This window comes from Melanostigma gelatinosum (genome assembly GCF_949748355.1).
Source record: "Melanostigma gelatinosum genome assembly, chromosome: 6".
NCBI lineage: Eukaryota > Metazoa > Chordata > Actinopteri > Perciformes > Zoarcidae > Melanostigma > Melanostigma gelatinosum.
In genome coordinates, this window is record NC_136639.1 from 13,568,350 (window position 1) to 13,588,266 (window position 19,917).

General features: G+C 42.1%; 2 protein-coding genes across 2 annotated transcripts in view; one reads left to right on the forward strand and one right to left on the reverse strand.

Moving 5' to 3' along the window:
• Window positions 1-6,866, reverse strand: part of slf1 (SMC5-SMC6 complex localization factor 1) — a 35,933-nt gene extending 29,067 nt beyond the window's left edge. The window contains exons 1-14 of the mRNA XM_079269600.1: window positions 6,757-6,866; window positions 6,251-6,362; window positions 5,628-5,706; window positions 5,259-5,484; window positions 4,994-5,147; window positions 3,907-4,035; window positions 3,703-3,768; window positions 3,085-3,231; window positions 2,694-2,863; window positions 2,358-2,492; window positions 1,913-2,066; window positions 1,606-1,765; window positions 1,197-1,342; window positions 479-588 (exon numbers count right to left, since the gene is read on the reverse strand). Coding sequence (XP_079125726.1) covers window positions 479-588; window positions 1,197-1,342; window positions 1,606-1,765; window positions 1,913-2,066; window positions 2,358-2,492; window positions 2,694-2,863; window positions 3,085-3,231; window positions 3,703-3,768; window positions 3,907-4,035; window positions 4,994-5,147; window positions 5,259-5,484; window positions 5,628-5,706; window positions 6,251-6,361 — 1,787 coding nt within the window. The 5' untranslated portion in view covers window position 6,362; window positions 6,757-6,866. The remainder of the gene's footprint in view (window positions 1-478; window positions 589-1,196; window positions 1,343-1,605; window positions 1,766-1,912; window positions 2,067-2,357; window positions 2,493-2,693; window positions 2,864-3,084; window positions 3,232-3,702; window positions 3,769-3,906; window positions 4,036-4,993; window positions 5,148-5,258; window positions 5,485-5,627; window positions 5,707-6,250; window positions 6,363-6,756) is intronic.
• A 640-nt stretch (window positions 6,867-7,506) lies between these two features.
• kiaa0825 (KIAA0825 ortholog) overlaps window positions 7,507-19,917 on the forward strand; it is a 108,651-nt gene continuing 96,240 nt past the window's right edge. The window contains exons 1-4 of the mRNA XM_079269599.1: window positions 7,507-7,613; window positions 11,300-11,436; window positions 19,077-19,239; window positions 19,521-19,700. Coding sequence (XP_079125725.1) covers window positions 11,306-11,436; window positions 19,077-19,239; window positions 19,521-19,700 — 474 coding nt within the window. The 5' untranslated portion in view covers window positions 7,507-7,613; window positions 11,300-11,305. The remainder of the gene's footprint in view (window positions 7,614-11,299; window positions 11,437-19,076; window positions 19,240-19,520; window positions 19,701-19,917) is intronic.

Sequence of the window (19,917 nt, forward strand, 5' to 3'; positions counted from 1 at the left end):
AATGCACTTAAATGTGCACTGTGCCTTTAAGGGACTTTTGGGGAAGCAACAAACCACAATGATGGGTTTGATCGTTTTGATACAGTTTTAAAAAGGTTAAGCAATAGTGAAAGTGCAAACACTCACGGTGTTCACTGCCTAACTATATCTCAGGCAGTTAGCCTAAGAGCGCAGAGCAATAGCCTTGTAATGATCTGCACACACTGTCATTTCACATCCCCAGGCTGATCTGTAAACATAAGTCAACTTACCTAGGGTTTGGTCGTTTAAAATGTAGTCTAAAATAAGGCACTGAAATGAGAAAGCACCTGCAGGGTCAAAAATGTAAAGTGTAAAGTCCAATCTAGACTAAACTATTGGCCCGTGTGCAGCCCCGTCCTCTGCATGTATGTCTTCACAATGTTCTGCCTCAGGCTCTTATGAAAATGTGCCCTGAGAGATGAACAGTGGTATAGACGGACAGCTGTGTGTATCTGACCTGCAGCCGGTCCCCTGGCTGGTGCAGCTGTGGGAGGTGGGTCCGGTCCTGAGGCGAGCACCGGTGGGACTCTGAGCTAAATTTTCCAGAGCAGGCATGTAGGACAGCACCTGTCAGAAACACACACACAAGGTTAGACATTGCCTTTACACTGCAAATGGATGCTTGTGTCCTTATGGGACTGAAGAGGCACTAAGACATCAACCAGATGTTCTACTGCAAGGTAATACGATGGTTAGACTACATCCGCCATCTTTTTGTCAGTGACAGAGAACTGTAATATAATCTATATCAAAATATCAATTGATCTAAAAATATTAAAATCAGTAATGCTGTTAGTTTATTTAATTATTTTAGTATTTTACAAACATTGGTGTGTGTGTGTGTGTGTGTATATATACATATATATGTGTGTGTAGTTTTATCAGAATTGTAAAACACTTTAAAATCAAAAGTTTTTTTTCCAGTATATGAACCGAAAACAGCTGCCAACTGAACTCTCTAAACTTGCATTTTACAAAATGCCACTCAATGTCTTCATGACTTACAAAACTAAGCAGCACATGACTGATATGATTGACACAAGTAAGAGGCGCATGCCTAAAATTATTACAAAACCTGTCTGACAAAATAAATGCAGGACTGATAAGGTTTCCTGTGAATAGGTCATGGGAAATTGAGTGAAGAACAAGAAACAAACACACACAAGTCAACAAACCATTTTCTTAAAAGAGAGGGGTTCATCTCCAACTGTGAATCCACTTCTGCAGCAAAGACTCCTAAATATGGCATCTGCCATCATCAACTTAAGTCTGGTAGAGCGAATCCTGACAACCAGCTCTGCCAGAACCTCCGGAGATACATCTACAGGACAGAATAGAGGGAAAAAAGGTCAGATACGATGCTGTCAGTGATGGCTGGATGGAAAGAAAGAAAAAGAAAAAGTGTCGCACTCGTGTAGTATTTTTTCTAAATACCAAAAGATATAATGGTAATTATTCTGCTAAATGTTGTGATTGAATTACTTGTAAACTATGTATTTCATCGCACATCTGCTGCAGTATTTCTAACGTCTGTACTACATAATTGGTCATGAATGTAAGGCTTCTTCTATTGTTGTTCCATACCCTGGCTGATGACAGCAAAGTGCTCTGCTAGGTCTTTCAGGCCCTTTTCCACCAGGTTCTGGTTCAGCTTGCAGTGCTGCTGATACCAGAACTCCACCAACACAGACAGGAGGTCCAGCAGAGTGTCAGCCAAATGCAGCTTCTGCCTCTCAGCGTAGTCCTTCGGGGACGATAAACAAGTTAGCACACGTCAAGTGTAGGAGTGACTTTGATTTTCCGGTCCGATCAAAAATCTGCCCCAACTGGTGATTATCTTGGCTGATGTAACACACCATCCAATGAGATGCACGAGTTCCACAGTATTTACCTCAATGACAGCCTGTACCAAGAGGTAGGTTAGTCGTTTCACAGCTCGGGACAACAGCGTGGAGCGCTCCCACACGGTCCAGAAGGTTCCATACAGCAAAGATCCTGATGCTGTAGCCTGAGAGACTCCTGCTGCCTCAGGCAGCACAAAACCCCTGAGCAGAAAGAATGTAACAATCATTTGTTCTAACAAAAGGAGCTGAATTAACATTTGATTCAACGTGTAGTCAATACAACAGGCAGTTCATCTAGTCTTATTCAAGTCTTGTTCCTAAATCCTAAAAATAGGTTCACATGAATCAACATATCAGTTTCCACCTTAATGTTTGTTCGTGTGCCATTTGTGGGGAAAACCCCCTCACAACTCTGTCCATGCAGGAAGGATTAAAAGCTCCGTATGAGAAAAAGCCCCGCCCCATCTCCCACACTGGATATATCAACGTTACCCGGTGGTGACAGAGTGGAGTTCCCCCTGGAAAAGCTTGAGGAAAAATGCCAGTAGGTCACTATGGAAATGTAACAGTCTTGGCAGGGCAGGTCCAGGGAGCGGGTGACAAGTGACATCACTAGACAGACAGTAGCTGAAGGAATACACAAATATAGAGAAACAGAAAATATATGAGAAAGTAATTGTGTTGCATTCTCAATAAATGTCACAAATGATTATTTAACACTCAATGCAAGTTCCATTATTGGACAAGAGGGTTCAAGTATCTGTTTCCTAACATTTCAAATGCAAATAGAATAACTTGACAGGGAATCTCATGTGATATGAGCTTTACCTGATGGCGGTCTCTAGAAAAGGCCACAGGCCCGTTTTACACCGAGGACACTGCAACACCTGGGCAAAATATTTCTTCACTGTGCTGGGAGCCAGCCAGGGAGGGTTGGTGACAAGCAGGTTATACATGACCTGCTGGAGGTTTCTCAGGAAGACAGATGTGGCATTTCCCTATGACAAAAAGAACAGACAACAATTAAAGATAGTGTTTTGGATATTGGGACGTTCAATAAAAATGTAAAGTTACACTTTTGTCTAATAGCAGTAATAAAAAAAAGCGACCAAAATTCTAAAAATGTAATGAAACTGGTTATACTTTCATGCAGTCCCTGAGGCGCATGCAGCCGCAGCAGCAGGGGGTAATTTCCGCAGTCTGGTAATTCTGGTCTTACCTGCTGTGCGTATTCTAAGAGGGAGACCAGGTATGGCGCTGGTGACAGCAGGCCCGGGAACATAGCACTTCTGATTGAGTCCAAGGCTTCGGTGAAGAGACCACACTCTATCATACTACCAACGTTGCTGAAGTCTGTGTCTGTAGCCTGGTGGAATAAAAGAACAATGATGAAACATAAGAGGAATAGGGAAAGGAGGAGAAAACATTGCACTCAAAGAGACGGCCGGCGGAGAGAGGAGGGCAGAAGGGTAATGGAAGTAGGAAGTGAATGGGCATCAAAAGTCTGTTACCGGCAAATAGCATACGGATTCAGAAAGTACAGAATGGAAACACATAAGCACTTATAATAGCAATCTGATGGAGATCCACTTGGGTAATGTATGGACACGACAGTGGAGAGTATTGTTAATAGGCCTGCCAATCACAACTCTCAGATCAGCTGACAGTGGTGGTTAAATTGGTGACCTGAGTATGATGCGCCCTTGCTCTAGATGTCTCTTTCCATTGAAATGTACGACATAAAGGAAATTGAATGACCTGATCTTCCTGATGAAACACAGTTATTTTAGAGATGTATGACAGTGGGGGAGGCGGGTGGGTGTGCGCGCTCGTCTACCTGGGACTGTGGCCGGTACGGGTCATGGTAACCCAGAAATTCAAGGAGGCACAGTCTCGGCCGGCCCTAAAGCAAAAGACCCCATTAACACTGGAGAAAACATACAACGCTGGGGACAAAAGGCAATTCAGGTGGGCAGAATGTAGACCAACGAAGAGCTTCTCTGCAACATGCTTTCACACACACAGACAAACACATACACACCTCCTGTTTGATGACATAGTCCCGGAGCTCTGTCTCCAGCTTAGAGAAGTCCACGTCAACAAAACTCTCCTCTGTTGTCTCTGCTGGATCATCATTCGTTATGTTGAACTTCATATCCACACAATTGCTCTGCCAAAGGAAGAAAACGGCGGACAGTTTTAGACGTCAACATTCTCAAGTCAATATTGTTACGTTTAAATAAAGCTTTAATTTTAAATCGTTGAAGTAATCGGTCTGTGCAATCAACCCAGAGTCAAATAAAAGCCTTTAAGACCTGAGAACTGACTGCCAATGAAACTGAGGACCACATTTAATATAAAAGATTGAATGGTAAAATTAGATTAGCATCACATGATCAAGCTAGATGATAAACGAAGACCATATATTTTACACAACGATACACAGCTCTACATCAAAGCTGCCCCAAGCCCCTCTGCACAAGACTGGACGACTGTAACTCACTCTTCACTGGGATCACTGCCAAGAACATCCAGAAGCTGCAATACATTCAAAACAGCGCTGCCAGGATCCTGATGGGAGTCCGGAAGTATGAGCACATAACACCCATTCTGCACTCCCTACACTGGCTCCCTGTCTCATTCCGGATTGACTACAAAGTCCTACTACTCACACATAAATGCATAAATGGACACGCACCTCCCTACCTACAAGACCTCATCACTCCCCAAATCTCCACCCGCACCCTCAGATCATCAAACAGCTCGCTCCTCCGGGTCCCCAGCACCAAGCTCCGCACCATGGGCGACCGGGCCTTTGGCTCGGCAGCTCCACGCCTGTGGAACAGTCTCCCTGACCACCTAAGGGCAACACAGACACTGGTCTCTTTTAAAACTGGCCTAAAAACCTTTTTATTTAGGAAGAAGTTTCTGACCTAAGTCACTGTCAGTTATTTATTTTGTGTTTCTGTTCATTCACTGGTTTTTTAAGCGTACTAGTTATTTTATTATAGTTTGTTTTAACTATGTTTTTTTACTATGTACTGGCTCTGTGGCACTCTGAGATTTGTTAATGAAAAGTGCGTTACAAATAAAATGCATTATTATTGTTATAAATTTGTGTGACTTACCCCAAAGAGGTGCTGGACAATGTGGCTTACAGGGTAGCAAGGAGCATTGTGGGACTTCGAGTCCTCGGTGATGGGTTTAGCCATGACATGAGTGACGGAGGCATGAGTGGGAGGAGGGCTGTGGTATACTTTGGCCCGGCCTGCTTTCAGGAGCCTGGGAAATATTAAAGTAGGACTCATCTAGCATCATACTCTGCAACATTTTATTCATACACGGATGGATTGTTGTGATATGCGGTTAAATTATGTTTTCGTAGCAGCTTACCGTTTGAACATGGCCCTGCGGGTGGGCTCTTGGACCATCAGGAGAACCCTCCAGCCCTGGAAGGCCCCGGTCACCCTCCCACTGGCCACCATCTCCCTCCACTGCCTGACAGGGTAGACGGAAGACGCGACACCTGTGGTAATGGCAATTTCATAGGGTCCCTCTGTGAGCCAGGAACCATTCTTAAAACTGTCCAGCACATACTCTGGAGTCACAACCCACTTTCCTGGGAGGGGAATGAGAGAACAGTGGAAAGGAGAGATGCAGTGAGGCATTGGAAGTAGTTCGGTTAGACAAGCCGTCTTGATATAGTCAGGGTGATCAGATATTCATTATTTTTCAGCATTAATAATAATCAGAGTGACTGACCTGCAGCACAGGCTGCCAAAAACTTCTCGCTGGACAAAACCTGAGGGATTATCAGATGGGTGGAGTCATGTTTGTAGACCTAGAAGATGATCACTGAATCAGTCGAATGACATGTAACAGACAACAACAAATGGCAGACGACCAGACCTAGTTTTTTATATGTAATAGATACAATCCCTGTAGGTGGGGCTTTAAAACAACGCAGTGTGATCATCATGACATAAATTGATGAATAATAATATCAAACTGTCTCCTAATCCTGTGAGACTAACACAGCAATAGCAGGACTTAAACTACTACAGAGAAGGGGATATTATACATTACATACATACAATATACACACACACACATATATAGTTAACGGATGATGCATACAATACTGTCCCTGTAAATGAATGGAGTTCAGCGCCACTGTCTGATTTACAGTTAGTACTGTATTATAATTAACTGCTGCCATCCGAATACACAAGAGGTTTCGAATTAGACAAGTCATTCGTTCAATGGATTGACAGAACATTCCTTGGATTCAGTTGGATTCACTTTCATCGGGAAAATAGGAAAGTTTTCACAAGTTGAAGGCCTTTTGCCAAACTATTTTATAGCCTTGGTTGTACAAAACTCACTGAGCCGCCAATATATTTTCCACCCAGCTGCTGGATTATCTGGACCAAAACGCTCTTCTTATCTTGGGTCTTGATCCCGGAGATCTGGAAAACGTGCGTGCAGCTCGCCATCCTGACGACGAGAATGAAGGTGAGACAAAATGAGGCGAAAATGAATGTAGTGTAATTAACATTAATTACACTACATTCACTGGAGAACATAATGCTGCAATTCTTGTTTTGACTTGATGACTTGGAGTTTCTGCAAGTTAAGACAGGAAGGGGACAAATTCTATTGCCTGATCTTAATGACGCATGGTGATAATTGGGCATTTCACTTGCCAAATACTGGTTACTAGATCGGGAAGTTACTCGCACACAAACATAACAATATGGGTCAATTAAAACGTTGTCCTATATGAATAGCTTTTGATAGACTTGTAGCTTCACAGTGTCAGGGTTGACTCAATTACCAAAAATCACCAGGATACAATTTAAAGTCTAAACACAGCTGGTTGATGGTATACCTTTCCTCATTCCACTGATGATCACTCACAGTACAGACGCGCCAAAACTGTGACACACGACATCCAATGTCGCGAGCAGAGTTTTGTATCAGCGATTGGCTGCTTCTTCCAAAAATATGATACACTTTACAACGACTTTTCTCTGTAGTGTTAATACAAGTGCGATATACTAGATCATGAGGCAAATTCACCGCCCGATCGTCATGTGTTGACAGATTCACTACATATAACTATTTAGGAGAGGGGACACTCTTCATATAGTAGTACGGTTTGTATGAATTAGCAACGTAAATACGACTGTATCTCAGAATACAATTACGTAAAAGTACATGGCTATTATGTCTTCGGTAAAAAATGTCAACAGTTAGTAAAATACACGTATATTCCCGCCACTATACCAGAACTTCCCCCATTTGGTTTGTCAGTTGGACTAGTCCATCTAGCGGAAGTTTTCATCGAGCTACTTCCAGGTTGTTGTTACGGACGCTCTCTGTCCCCGGAAATAGCCACAATAACTGGATAGCATGCGTACAGCACTGTAGCGGTTGAATAACAGGCATGTTTGATCAATCGATAACAATGACTTGATTCTGTCAGAGAGGTTGTTAATGAAGCCGCACGGCTGTTTGCTAAAACGGTACGTCCCGTGACAGTGAAAGATAAGCTTCCCATCACAGTCATTTTATTATATCTCCGTTAACCTACTGTTCGGTTTATCGTTTTGTTACAGCTACATTGTGCGTGTAGCTTAGACAAATGTCAACAATAAGTGACTAAATGAAGCTTGTCGTTTCCCCCCCTAATGTTACACGTAATGGACATTTAAACGAGAGCGAATATAAAGGAGCGTGTTAAAGGTAAGGAACACATGTTGAATCAATGCAGATGTTTATGTTTCACATGTTCCATGTGAATCCAGCATATTTTAAAAAAAAGATACAGATCATCTGCTAAAACCAGCAGGTACAGTGACTATTATTAGTTATGCATTTGCATTATGCAAATGCTTTATGCATTTTTTTGTATTGTTTTTGATGCTCTGTGGATGAAATGATGAATCGGTTAATCAAAACTAGGATCCAGAAGGCCTGGATGCTCTCACTAAGTGAGGTCACATGATCAAACACCACCATGAACAGCAAGTAACTCAAGAGCTCGACTCTCGGGGATGTTTTGCTGTCACCTAACCACTTATATTGTTAATACTGTTATTAACAAATACATGATCCAAAATACATCTCTGATCCAAAATACATCTCTGATCTGCTGCTACCTTATGAACCATCCCGACCCCTCAGGTCGTCTGGGACCGGTCTACTTTCTGTTCCCAGAGTCAGAACTAAACATGGAGAAGCAGCGTTCAGTTTTTCTGCTCCACATATCTGGAACAAATTCCCAGAAAGCTGCAGGTCTGCTGAGACCCTCAGCTCATTTAAATCAAGATTGAAGACTTTTCTGTTTGCTGCTGCCTTTAATTGAACCACATTCAATTCATATATTAATCAATTTCCTGCATTTCTGCATTTTACTACTGCATTTTATTTCTTACACAGTTTTTTAATATTTTAATGCAATGAATGTTCTTAATTGTTTTAAAATCTCCTTTTCTTTTGCCTTGTGTTTTGATGCTTTTAATGGTTTTATGTGAAGCACTTTGAATTACCTTGTTGTTGAAATGTGCTGTACAAATAAACTTGCCTTGCTTGCCATATGATAGTAAAATAAAATGTCATGAAAATATGATGCATTAAAAGCCCTGTAAATGAAATGATTTTAAATGATCATTTATCAGCCAGTTTACAAACTTAATCAACAACCATTGTGATAATCAATGAATTATTCACTGATTAATCATAAAAAATCATAAATTAAGTATTATTAAGTACAAGACAAGACGGTTTGGTGAATTGTGTATTTATCACTATAATCTGACATTTTACGAACTAAAAGATTGATCACTTATAAAACGTAATGACGATACAAATAATTGTTAGCTTTGCAGTTTGTGATGTATTGATCGATTTGCTTTCTACTTGGCAGATTCTTTGTCACCCGTGCAGTTATAAAACCTTAATGTTTACGTCAATTCTCTTTCAATGAATGCGTTTTTAGGACAGGAGTATTTAACTTTACGGAAAGCCTGGCAGTTGGGATGCTATAAGCTGCACAATATGAGCTGCTCCATGTGTGATAATATTGTCTTGTATTTCAATATTAATGTTAATGTAATGGACTCATTGTTCAGGGTACTTTAATACTGTTAAATGATGATGATTGTTCCACAAAACAGCAATGACAAGTCATATCAGGATTAAGTCATGTGTTATTCATTCCCTCAGTGTAGGCTAATCACAGGGGCATTTGTTATGATGATGCCAAGCTGTTGCACCACAATTTCCGAACAGTCTTATTACACCACATATTTTAAGAAGATATTATGTACACATATTTCCCTATAGTAAAGAAAACAAAAGTGTCCAATATATTTTAACCAGATTTGTGCCTCCTAAATTGAGCAGAACTATCACAATATTAAATATGATGAGATTAAAGCCCATCACTAAGAAGACAGGACTTATTGTAATAAAGCAAATCATTCAAAGGCAGTACAGTGGAGCAGGACCACATGGTTGCACAGTAACAGTTGAAGCCATGCTCCCCCCCCCCCCCCCCCCCCCTGCATGAGAAGTGAGTAGTTCTCAGCAGTATTGTGATCTTAGAATATGCACCTATTTAATTTATTATGTTTCCTTAACAGCAGACTGTTAGGTGCCCCCTTTAACATAATGTTGACTTTAACGTGACATGCTCTAAGTGGCTTTAAAGCGACGGCCTGGGGGACGTGCTGCTAAATATTTCAGGACAAACTCATTACTGTAAATGGGCCTGTGTGTTAGCCTAGCTGGGGTAGACAGGTAGCGGCAAGAGAGATAAGACGGTGGTGTGTGTGTGTGTGTGTGTGTGTAAGCGGCTGTTTCTTCCCCTGTTCTAATAGCTGTGGAGTGGATGTCTCAGAAAGGCAGCGTCTCAGCGCCTGGCCCAGTTGTCCCTGTTGCAACACTGTGAAACACACAGGGGCTCCTCCAACATCTGCTTTGTAAAGAGCTAATGACAAGACAACGGAGACTGGAAGATTTAAAGTGGAGTACTAATGAGGCCCTGTGTGCTGCTTGGAGAATCCTGACACACACTCACTTACATGCACACACTCATGCTCAAGGTAACAGATGATATGTTGGTAGACCAGGAGGTAGACACCCAGCAGACATACAGTACAGTGTACACATTCGGACCTTCTGTCCACCTGTCTGTCTGTCTTTCATGCATTTTAAGAGGAGTATGTTGTAGACAGTCAGCACACACACAAACCGATAATATTCAAAAGCACACACACACACACACACACACATGCATACACTGTCAGGCTCAGCCCAAATAATTACAATGTTGAGTTCCTAATCCATGGATTTAAAATTGTATTTCCTTTTAGCGATGGCTGCGTATGGACCCCTGCTCAGACAGTGGCGCAGAGGGAGCACGATGATGAGGGGAAACAGTAAGAGAGAAGAAGAGAGGGAGAAATAATAAAGGACAAGCTTAACTGGTGAGGCTGTCAGCGGAGGAAAATAATATTTGTCCAGCTGGACAGGCCTCCCTTTGTGCAGGCTAAATGAATGTTGAGCTTCCTGTCTGCCCTGTCAGGGAGAGTGGCATCGACTGTATGCAGCAGCGAAGAAGCGGAGCGGAGTGTGGGGAGCTGTTTGGAGTTTGACAGGGATTATTAAAATCAGAGCAGATGACGAGGAAGGGGCGAGAGGCGGAGTGGGAGAAAGCCAAATTGACACAGACACTCTCCATTACCTTCCACTTGACTCGCGTTGATGACAATGTTGATATGAGACCCAGCAACACGGCACCGGCATGGGATTGGCTGTTAGCATGAGCGTTAAGCACCACAGGGTAGGGTGGGGTGGGGGGGGGGGGGCGATGAGTTGTTTATTTAAAGCCTCAACTGAAGAGCATCTCACCTCATTGTTTATTTCTTAAGTCGATTTTTTCCGTTCTTTGTTAACTCACTGTAGTGTCAGTAGGTGGAAATGGTTAGCGGCTGAGGCAATGCATTTTGATCAGGGGTCCTCCTACTGCAAATTATTGTTTGAGGAAAGAGGAGGGGAACTGGAAGAAACTCTTTTTTTTTTATGATAAGCTTCCTTTTGTTTCAGGTGTTCAGGTCCAATTGATTTGTGCCTCCTAATAAGACTCCTGTTTGAGGAAATTTCTAATTATTCTAGTCCACATGACTGTGTCTGCGTGTGTGTGTGTGTGTGTGTGTACGGAATTGCCCTGCATGTTCAGTTTCTTGACAGACAGCTGTGATAATACACTCCAGATCTCTGTTATTTGGTGTCAGCCTGAATTGTTGATTTAATCCTGACACCGTAGCCGTCTTTCTCGTTACTTTGCTTCATGAACTGGTGCATGTCAAGCGGAGTGTTTGTTGAGTTATACAGTCGGGTGAGTCGTCTCTCTCTTTTCCCTGCAGAGCAGTATGGAGTGGCCAGGGGATTTTCCTGAAGACCATGCCTTTGTGGAGCTGCTGGTTCCAGGGCTTTCCAGTGAGCTGGACTTTGAACAACTCCTAAAAGACACAGAGGAGAAACTCAACCTCAATGCCAACAGGTCAGTCAGAGTAGCAGAAGCATTAATACGCCCTCTTGAACCCTTTGAGCTTAAATTAGAATAGTTCTGTCCTTCAGAGTTTTAGCACATTGACTTGACTTTCACTTGCCCCCCCCCCCCCCCCATCACTTTTACATCACTTTAAGAATTTAAACTATATTATGTCAAAGCAAAGTTAAAATTAAGTACAGTCCTATCTGACAACACACCCCAAATAAGAAATTTGAGGTTTTATTTCCATTTATTTCTGTGAATCTCAGGTAAATGACAGGAAGCGAAGCACTTTATAATGTGCAATTTAGAATGAGAACACAGCACCGGCAAAATGACATGAATGTGAAACAGTTACTCCGCCGAAACATAATTAAAGCTTCATGTTTACTTTGATGGATTATATCATTCTCAGGAAATGTTCACAAGTTGTTGTTCGTACTGTACAAATATTAAGGCCTCAGATTTCCTTTTGCTGACTATGTGTAGATACCTGCAGGAATGCAAATTAATTTAGAGAGAGGAGAAACCTCCACGACAAAAACCTAGAAAAAACACCGATAATATTGTTTTCTGGCAGAAATATGTTGCAGAGGTAGAAATATGAAATCATGATTAAAAGCTGAAAGGCTGCATCCATATTCTGTTTTACTTTTCTCTATCTTCCTCCTCATCACTCCACAGAGTTCAATCATGTCGACCTTCTGAATGTCCAATTTACCAATCACACTTGACGTGCCTTCTTCATAGTTTTTTTAGATACTTATTTCAGACTCACTCCAAGAGTCTTTTTCCCACCGGTCACTCCCCCGCACATCCCTTCTATCACACTCGACACTTTCACACTACACTTCATCTCACTGGTTTATAGTCCTGTTACCTGTCCGACTTCACTTCATTTTATATTTCACTTTATCTTATATTTCATTTTTTTTTACATTTTACTTCATCTGCTATTTTCTGTAAATTTAATTTGTTTCTACTTTGCATTGTTGATTGTTGTTATATGTTACGCACCTCCCGTCATGTCAAATTCCTTGTATGTTCAACATACAATGGCAATAAACGGTTTCTGATTCTGATTCTGAGAGTGAATGTTGAATTTATTTACTTATTTCTGAAAATCAACATGAAAACTTTTCATTGAAAATAAAGAGATTTCTCTCAACTGAAATAAATCCCTAATTTCAGCTATGTCTGCCTTCCTTAGTCTGAGTAAAATGATAAAGAGAAACCTCGTCAACACAACTCTTTAGAAATATGGCAGAAATATAGATCTGAGATCCTGACCCGACACACAGATGTCTAACAAACCATAAATGGTCTGTAAGTGTTCATTTTGACAATCATTTTTAAATGAGTTTAAGTCTTAGTTGCTAACTGTAGTTGGTTTAAGTCACATTTTAGTCTTTTTAAAAATGTGCTTCTGTAAAGATTTAGTCAGTGGAAGACATTTTGAATTGTTTAAGATAATTATGACTGAAACATTGACTACAATTAGAAACAATTCAAAATGTCTTTTGAATGTCCATTTCATGTTAGAAATGTTGAAAATGTGAGCTGACAATGACAATGTTCAAAAAACATCTGGCCAAGTTAGACAGGTACAACTTTAGACTGACCACTTCATTGCAGTGTAGCCTTAACCTGATCTCTCACAATATGTAATGTGTCTGTAAATGTAGTTTGTATTTCATGGTTGAGCTGATTTGAGGTCTTGCGATTTATAAAGGGGCCATGATTCAACTTTAAGAATCACCTTAAAATGTTCCTGAAAAAAAAATAAGGTCAAGTATTTGATAATACATCCTTAATTACAATGGAACAATCTTCTCATCGTGTGTCATGGAAAAAAATACAGTGCAGCAACTTAAATTACATTTTCTTTTCCTACCTGTACACGGCCACTGAACACTGAAATATAGACATCTGTCAATGATAGCAGACGGGAATAGTTGGAGAGCACAAATAGACTAATAAAGAGAGCGACATGGGGAGGGTGGGAGATCTATATTTCAGGTCTTTTATCGTTTGTGGCATTGGGATGCTGAGGGCAGATGATGAAGGACAGGCTAAATGTAGCAAGTGAACAAAGCCTCACTCTGGCACCATTAGTGTCTGGGTCTCATCCCTTCCCCGCCCCCCCCCTTCTCTCTCTTTCTTTCCTTTCCCCTTCTAAATGGGAACATAATAATTGAAGATTCCACATCTTGAAACGAAAACCCTTGGGTAGGTAATTCAAGGCTTATTACAGAAGGCCGGGCCATTTTTCTGCTTTCTAAGCATTAAAGGGTTATTTTGTGTTCCTGCAGATGGGAGTGGGATAACCATTATGAGAACAAAGCATCCAGATAATGGAGAATGAGGCTAAAAATAAGGCAATCCTCTCGCCACGGGGGACCACTGGTCAGTGTCTGTCAGGCTGCAGCTAACTTCCTCCCAGACTACTCCAGGACAGCCCTTTTACTGTCAAACACAATCTTGCAAGGCCTCGACCAGGGTGGGCTGCAGCCATATATAGAGCCACACACACACATCCACCGCTCACTCACCTGCCGCCTAATTGGCTTATCAGTGAATGGGACAAATTACGGAAGTGGAGGATAGGAAAGGGAAACTGAGAGATGGAGGAGACAGAGTTGCCCACACCCGGGAAGGACTTCAACCTGTTTGGTGGTCGGAGTGACTGGCCTGCTCCCAGTTCTCAGATGTCAGAGATTTGCCTGTACGAGCTGCACCCTAATTGAAGGAGATTAAGATAGGCTGACAACGGAGCTGGCTCCCCGAAATTGAAATGCTGTAATCCATTAGTTTTCATCAGATGCGACAGTGGCGCGGTTCAGGGTCGGGCGGGGAGTGGGGCCGGGGAGCCGTGGGCGACCAGCAAAAGACCTCTAATGAAGTGTCAGGACAGGCGTGGAGACTGCGGACAGGCCTCTAGTTTCACACTGGCAAGGCAAATGGCTCTCACTAGCCGCTTGCCAATCTTGATCAAGGTACAACATCAATACTTTAAAATGTGATACTGTGTGTGTGTGTGTGGGTGCGCTTCTGAGAATCAGGATTTAGCGTATATGTGCAAGCAGGTGGAGTTGGAAGCCTGCCACAGTACAATATCGTGCAAGGTTCCCTCTCAATGAACAAAAATACTGATCTGTAGTCCTTGCAGTATGTAGCTGATTTTGTGTTTAGCTGTGCGTGACACGTGTGTTAAGTTAGTATATCAGCTGTATCGGTTCTCCGGTGTCATTGGCTGTGCTAGGAGGTTGAGAGCTGAGGGCACTAAGTGGGAGACAGGCTGGGCCAGGACGGGATCTGTTTACAGCCTGTTCATTCAAGCCCATTCACTGCTTTTCCCCTCGCAGAAAGGGGCTCTTTGATGGAGAAGATATTTAGTTCTCAGGCGGCTGGTTTGGCACTGACTACAGCTGGGGCTTATTTGAAAGGGATCTCCCTGCCCCCGTTGCCTCCAACCCCCCCACCTCCTGTAGGCGAGCGGAGCACGGCAGACAGGCAGCCCCACAGCAGCCCACCCACACTAAATTAATTCTGACAAGGAACTTAAGATAACGTCAAAGCGCTGACTAATCGCAGGATTGGGTTTCTGTAAGTCAGGGAGCTGTGAAATGTGCCATCATATCTAATAAAAGACCTCCGGTTGTTCCCTTTCTCTCTCAGCGGTGGTGAAGGTTGGGGGGTGGAGCGCGGTTGTGGTGTCGACTGTCTAGCTCTACTGATCTGAAAAACAATTAGATTTCACTTCAGCAGTGAAAGTGCGAGTGTGTGTGTGTGTGTGTCAGTTAGGATAAAATGATTGACATGTTTGTCAAGAGGCCTAAAGAATCCTTTCCTCCCAGTTTCTTCTGCTTCTTTTCTCATTCGCCGGGTCTTTTGTTGAGTTGTGCTCCGGCGTTTTTGCCATTACAGGTTCGTCCATTGTCGTCTTAACTCGGACAGTTGAATGGTTTTATTTCCTGTGACTCCTCTGTTTTCGACCCATTTTTACCTTCCTCTTCTCTCTTTCGCTTTCTGTCTTTTTCCTTGCTGTCTGAGCTGCTGGCAGTGGAAGTCATCAGGTTCGGAGCTAATCCTGCCAAGTTGATTAGGCTGCAGGTAGCTTTTACACCAGCGGGCGAAAGGTCGCAACATTGTAGAGAACTGGATGGACTTCTTGACACAGACCATCCACATTGACTTTATAACTTACAGCACAAGGCCCTAAGGAGGGGGAATTGAAAGGCGAGAGTAAGAAAAAGAAAATTAGGAAAGTAAGAGTGTTGAGGAGAGAGAAAAGAAAGAGGGGAAATAGAGAGAGACGAACTGTGGAGGGAAGGCCTGAGAATGGTTCTGCAGAGGCAAGTGCTGTTGCCGTAGCCATTAGAGTACATTGTTTTGTTGAATGAAGGCAAGAGTGAGATGATGGGGAGTGGAACTAGAGAATGAAGCCAAGAAGCCATTCCTTCTTCCCTCCTTCCTGTCTTACTCTACGGCTTTCTATGGCTTTCAAGTCAACAATCTCTTGGGTCCACAATTGGCAATATTGAGTCTCAGAGACTGCTCTAAATGCCTTGTGGAGTCCCAGTCCCAATAAAGGTGGATGTTCTAGGAAGCTTAATCTGAAATTAAAAACCTCAATTCTGTTATAAGCTGAATAAAAAGAGAAAAGCCACCCAGTTCATACAGTGTAGGCTACTTAAATCTTCTGCTTTTAAAGGTTGTGTAGGTAACATTGGAGAAATCAGCAAGAGAGAGCTAGATTCAAAACATTATCCAATTGGGGGAAAAAAGCATTGTGTTGCCAACTCTTTTCCAATTAAAGTAGCGAACATCACTCGGTCCAAAAGTTGCTAAATCTAGCGAAAAAGTTGCCAAGTCTGCAACACAAACAGCCCTTCTCTTCAAGCCTCCTTCCAAAGCCACTCCACCAAGCGTATCATAATGAACGTAAACAACGAACATGGCTATTGTTGGTACTCATAACTGTCAAGCTAGCTGCTTTTGGAAGACTACGGTGACATGATGCCACATGTGCAATGGCAGAGTGTGCGTCATGCAGGAAGGCAGGTAGACATGTCATAGGTAATGATTGGATGGGCTTATTACAGTCCTACGACAGCCACATATACTGTATTTTATTTTTATTTTTTTTAGAGCGCTTGATTTAGTGATTGAATTTCAACAAATATAACAAAAAATGCTTCTAAAATCCATCACCCACCCTAGCTTTAATGAACTTCAGAGGGTAGGTGAAAACGGAGCTGTACAGATGGAAGCCCATTTGAAACCTGCTGTCTATGTTAGGTCCTGGGGTGGAGCCCAGAACGAACGTCCTTGTTTATGATGTACTATAAACACACATACAATGCTTTGTTCTGCCATTTAATCTACAGCAGGGTTTCAGTGCAAGACATGACAGAAATATATGCCAAAAATTGAATTTGTAACATTTTATACGATTGCATTTTTTTCTTAAATGGATGTTTCTTCTCTTTGTGTTTTGCCTGCCCTGAGTGATTTAAAAAAAAAATGGAAAGTGTTGTTTTGTGTAAACTGTATCCAGAAGTAAATTGTCTAGGACAGTCAATGCTATATTCTCCTTCAGTGAAAGCAAAGTCAGAGGTCACACAAACAAACCAGCATCTAAACAGTCTTTTCTGTTGTTTAAAGTGGTGTCTATTCATTTTACAAACAGTGCCATCAGCAATCCTGAGCCATGCTATGATTTGACCTCGCTGAAGCCGTGTTTTACAGCTAGTTTGCTTTGGGCAAGCATAGCTAAGAGTCGTTGCACTCTCACAGTCTGTCACAAGTTGAGGCAGTTTCTTTCCCATACAATGTTCACAAGAGAAAGCATGAACAGTGACACACACAAACAGGGTAAAACAAACAAACACGATAAGGCCTATTTTAATGAGAGGTTTTGGAAGTTCACTCCAAAACACACCCACCTCGTAGGCAAGGTGTCTGTTAGTCAGCAAGTTGGTGGCAAGGGAGTAAAGTGAGATGCATCATCTGGCCTGCCTAAAGAAGAAGAGAAAGTGAGAGAGGTGGTTAAAGAGAGAGAGAAAGAGAATGATAGCATTAGTTCAACCTAGAGGATAGCGGTTTGTAACAGTCTATAACATTTTATTCCCCTTGCGTTTTTTCCCCTCTGAAACGAAAGTGTGTCAGATTGAACGGTTATTTAATGTGTTGCCATTGTAAGACATCTGGATGCGTTCATGGCCCAGGAGCAGGCAGGAGGCAGTTTATAGACCTGCGGTAGGGGATGAGCTATCTGAAATGGCACTTTGGCTCAGAATCATGTATGCTTACACACAATACACACACATAGACACACACAAGGTATGTAGTTCTGCAGCTAATTAATATTCTCATTATTTATTTGAGCATTTCATTCGTCATGTAACATATTACATGTCACAGCAAGTTCGCAGAGACCAGTGATTTATGAACCAACCTTTCATCATTATTTGATGATCAGATGTGTAATTCATAGACAGTCTTTCTTTAATCGATTTTTGTTGATCAGTCAAGCGATTGTCTGATATAATTTCAGCCCTGAATTTACTGTGAGCACACACACACACACACACACACACACACACACACACTCAGGAAAACACACAGTCACATATAAACACAATAGCATCCTGCACAACAACAACATGTTTAATTATACAAGTATGCACACACACACACACACACACACACACCACATACTCGTATACTCACAGTCTTACATGCCCCAATATATGTGCATTGATTTGCATGGAAATGACTAAACTTGTCGAGCCCAGACATGTCATTTCTAATCTGTCATATTAAAGGGGAAACGGAATAGCTGATGCAGCCTGTTCAAATCAAAAGAGCTGTGTGTGTGTGTGTGTGTGTGTGTGTGTGTCAAGGCGAAGAGTAAGACGTGAGAAGGCAAGAAGCGTGTGTCTCAGATGCCTGCCGATGCCTGAAACACCACTTCACATCAGATGCTTAGCACACACTCACACACTGATATATCGATGTCTGTGTTCATTACTGTTGATGCTTCTGTATCTGTCTTCTCACGGACACTGAACGAGAGTGAGGGAGAGCCAAACGTGATGATATGGCGTCTGTGTGTTTGTATGACTGTAATGTGTGTGTGTGTGTGTGTGTGTGTGTGTGTGTGTGTGTGTGTGTGTGTGTGTGTGTGTGTTGTTCCTGCGTGTTTGTGGTGCAGCAGCATTTATGCTTGAATGACTGGGGTGTACTTAATCTCTTGAAATGCTACTTTCAAAACAAAGACACTGTCCTCGATCTTAACAGTCAAACACTTTGTTCAATCACAACTGGGTAAGGGAAGAGTTTAGATGAACAGGAACATGTTTGCTGTGTGTTGGCTGGTAAACATGACATGTAGGAGAACATCAGATGGACCAGCTCTAATCCAAACCAGTGAAAGCGGTCAATTTTTAACAAGAAATATTGTTGAGTTGAGACTGAATTTGGTTTTAAATGTCCTTTTTATTGTTGTCAGAATTAAATGTAAGCAGCAAAAATTGCAAATGTTTGCAAGGTATTGCCGAGTGCCTCACTTTTGCTCTCAGAGCACGATAATGTCTACTGTTCTTTCCTTGGCTCTCACACTTACTTACTTATCTTGTCCGCAGCATCGAACGGCAGCTAAAGGAGCTCCAGGCCAAAATGGGAGACTCCCGGGAGCGTCCGCCGAGCCCTTCAGAGTGCCTGCAGTGGTTCAACATCAAAGCACACAACAGTGTTCGACCGGGTACCACAGGACATGAAGAGCTCATGGACTTCTTCAGAGCTTTGGTAATAGAGACTGACTGATGGTGTTGATGATAAAATATATTTTAAATATTTCACAGATAATAAATAAAATGGTTGGGTCGATCATACGGGTTTCATCAATTTGAGCAGATATTGCTGAGAATCCCCAGTTTCCCAATTAATTGCATTTATTGTTATTAACACAACCTTCAGATGGAAGAAGACAACCCTGGATATTTTCCCAACCTTTGTATGAGGATATTAATGTTCTTTAATGCCATTAACATCTGCACCCCCCCCCCCCCCCCTTCTGCTCCACTCAGAAACAGTACCTGAGGTCTGAAGAGGCGGGGAAAGAGGAGGTGACCCTTCAACTACTGCTACATTTGTCTGCCCAGTGTGGTATCTGCTTTCCCTGTACCCCTTCTTCGTCCTCCCCCTCCACTCTGGCTGCCTCCTCCATCCACTTGGTTCATCAAGTCAGAGATGACGCTTCAATAGAGGTGATATACTGTACAATTCTATCATACAATATTTCATGGAGTTCTTAAAGAATGAATTTAGACTTTTTAATGTCCGTCTTTAAACAGTACGTCCATATTACATTTAAAGCATTATTGGTCATTTTAATTGTTTCTGCTCTTTATACTGGCCACAGAGAGATCCCTCTCTAAAGCTATTTCAATGTAAGCAATGGGGGATAAACTACACAGCCCTTGT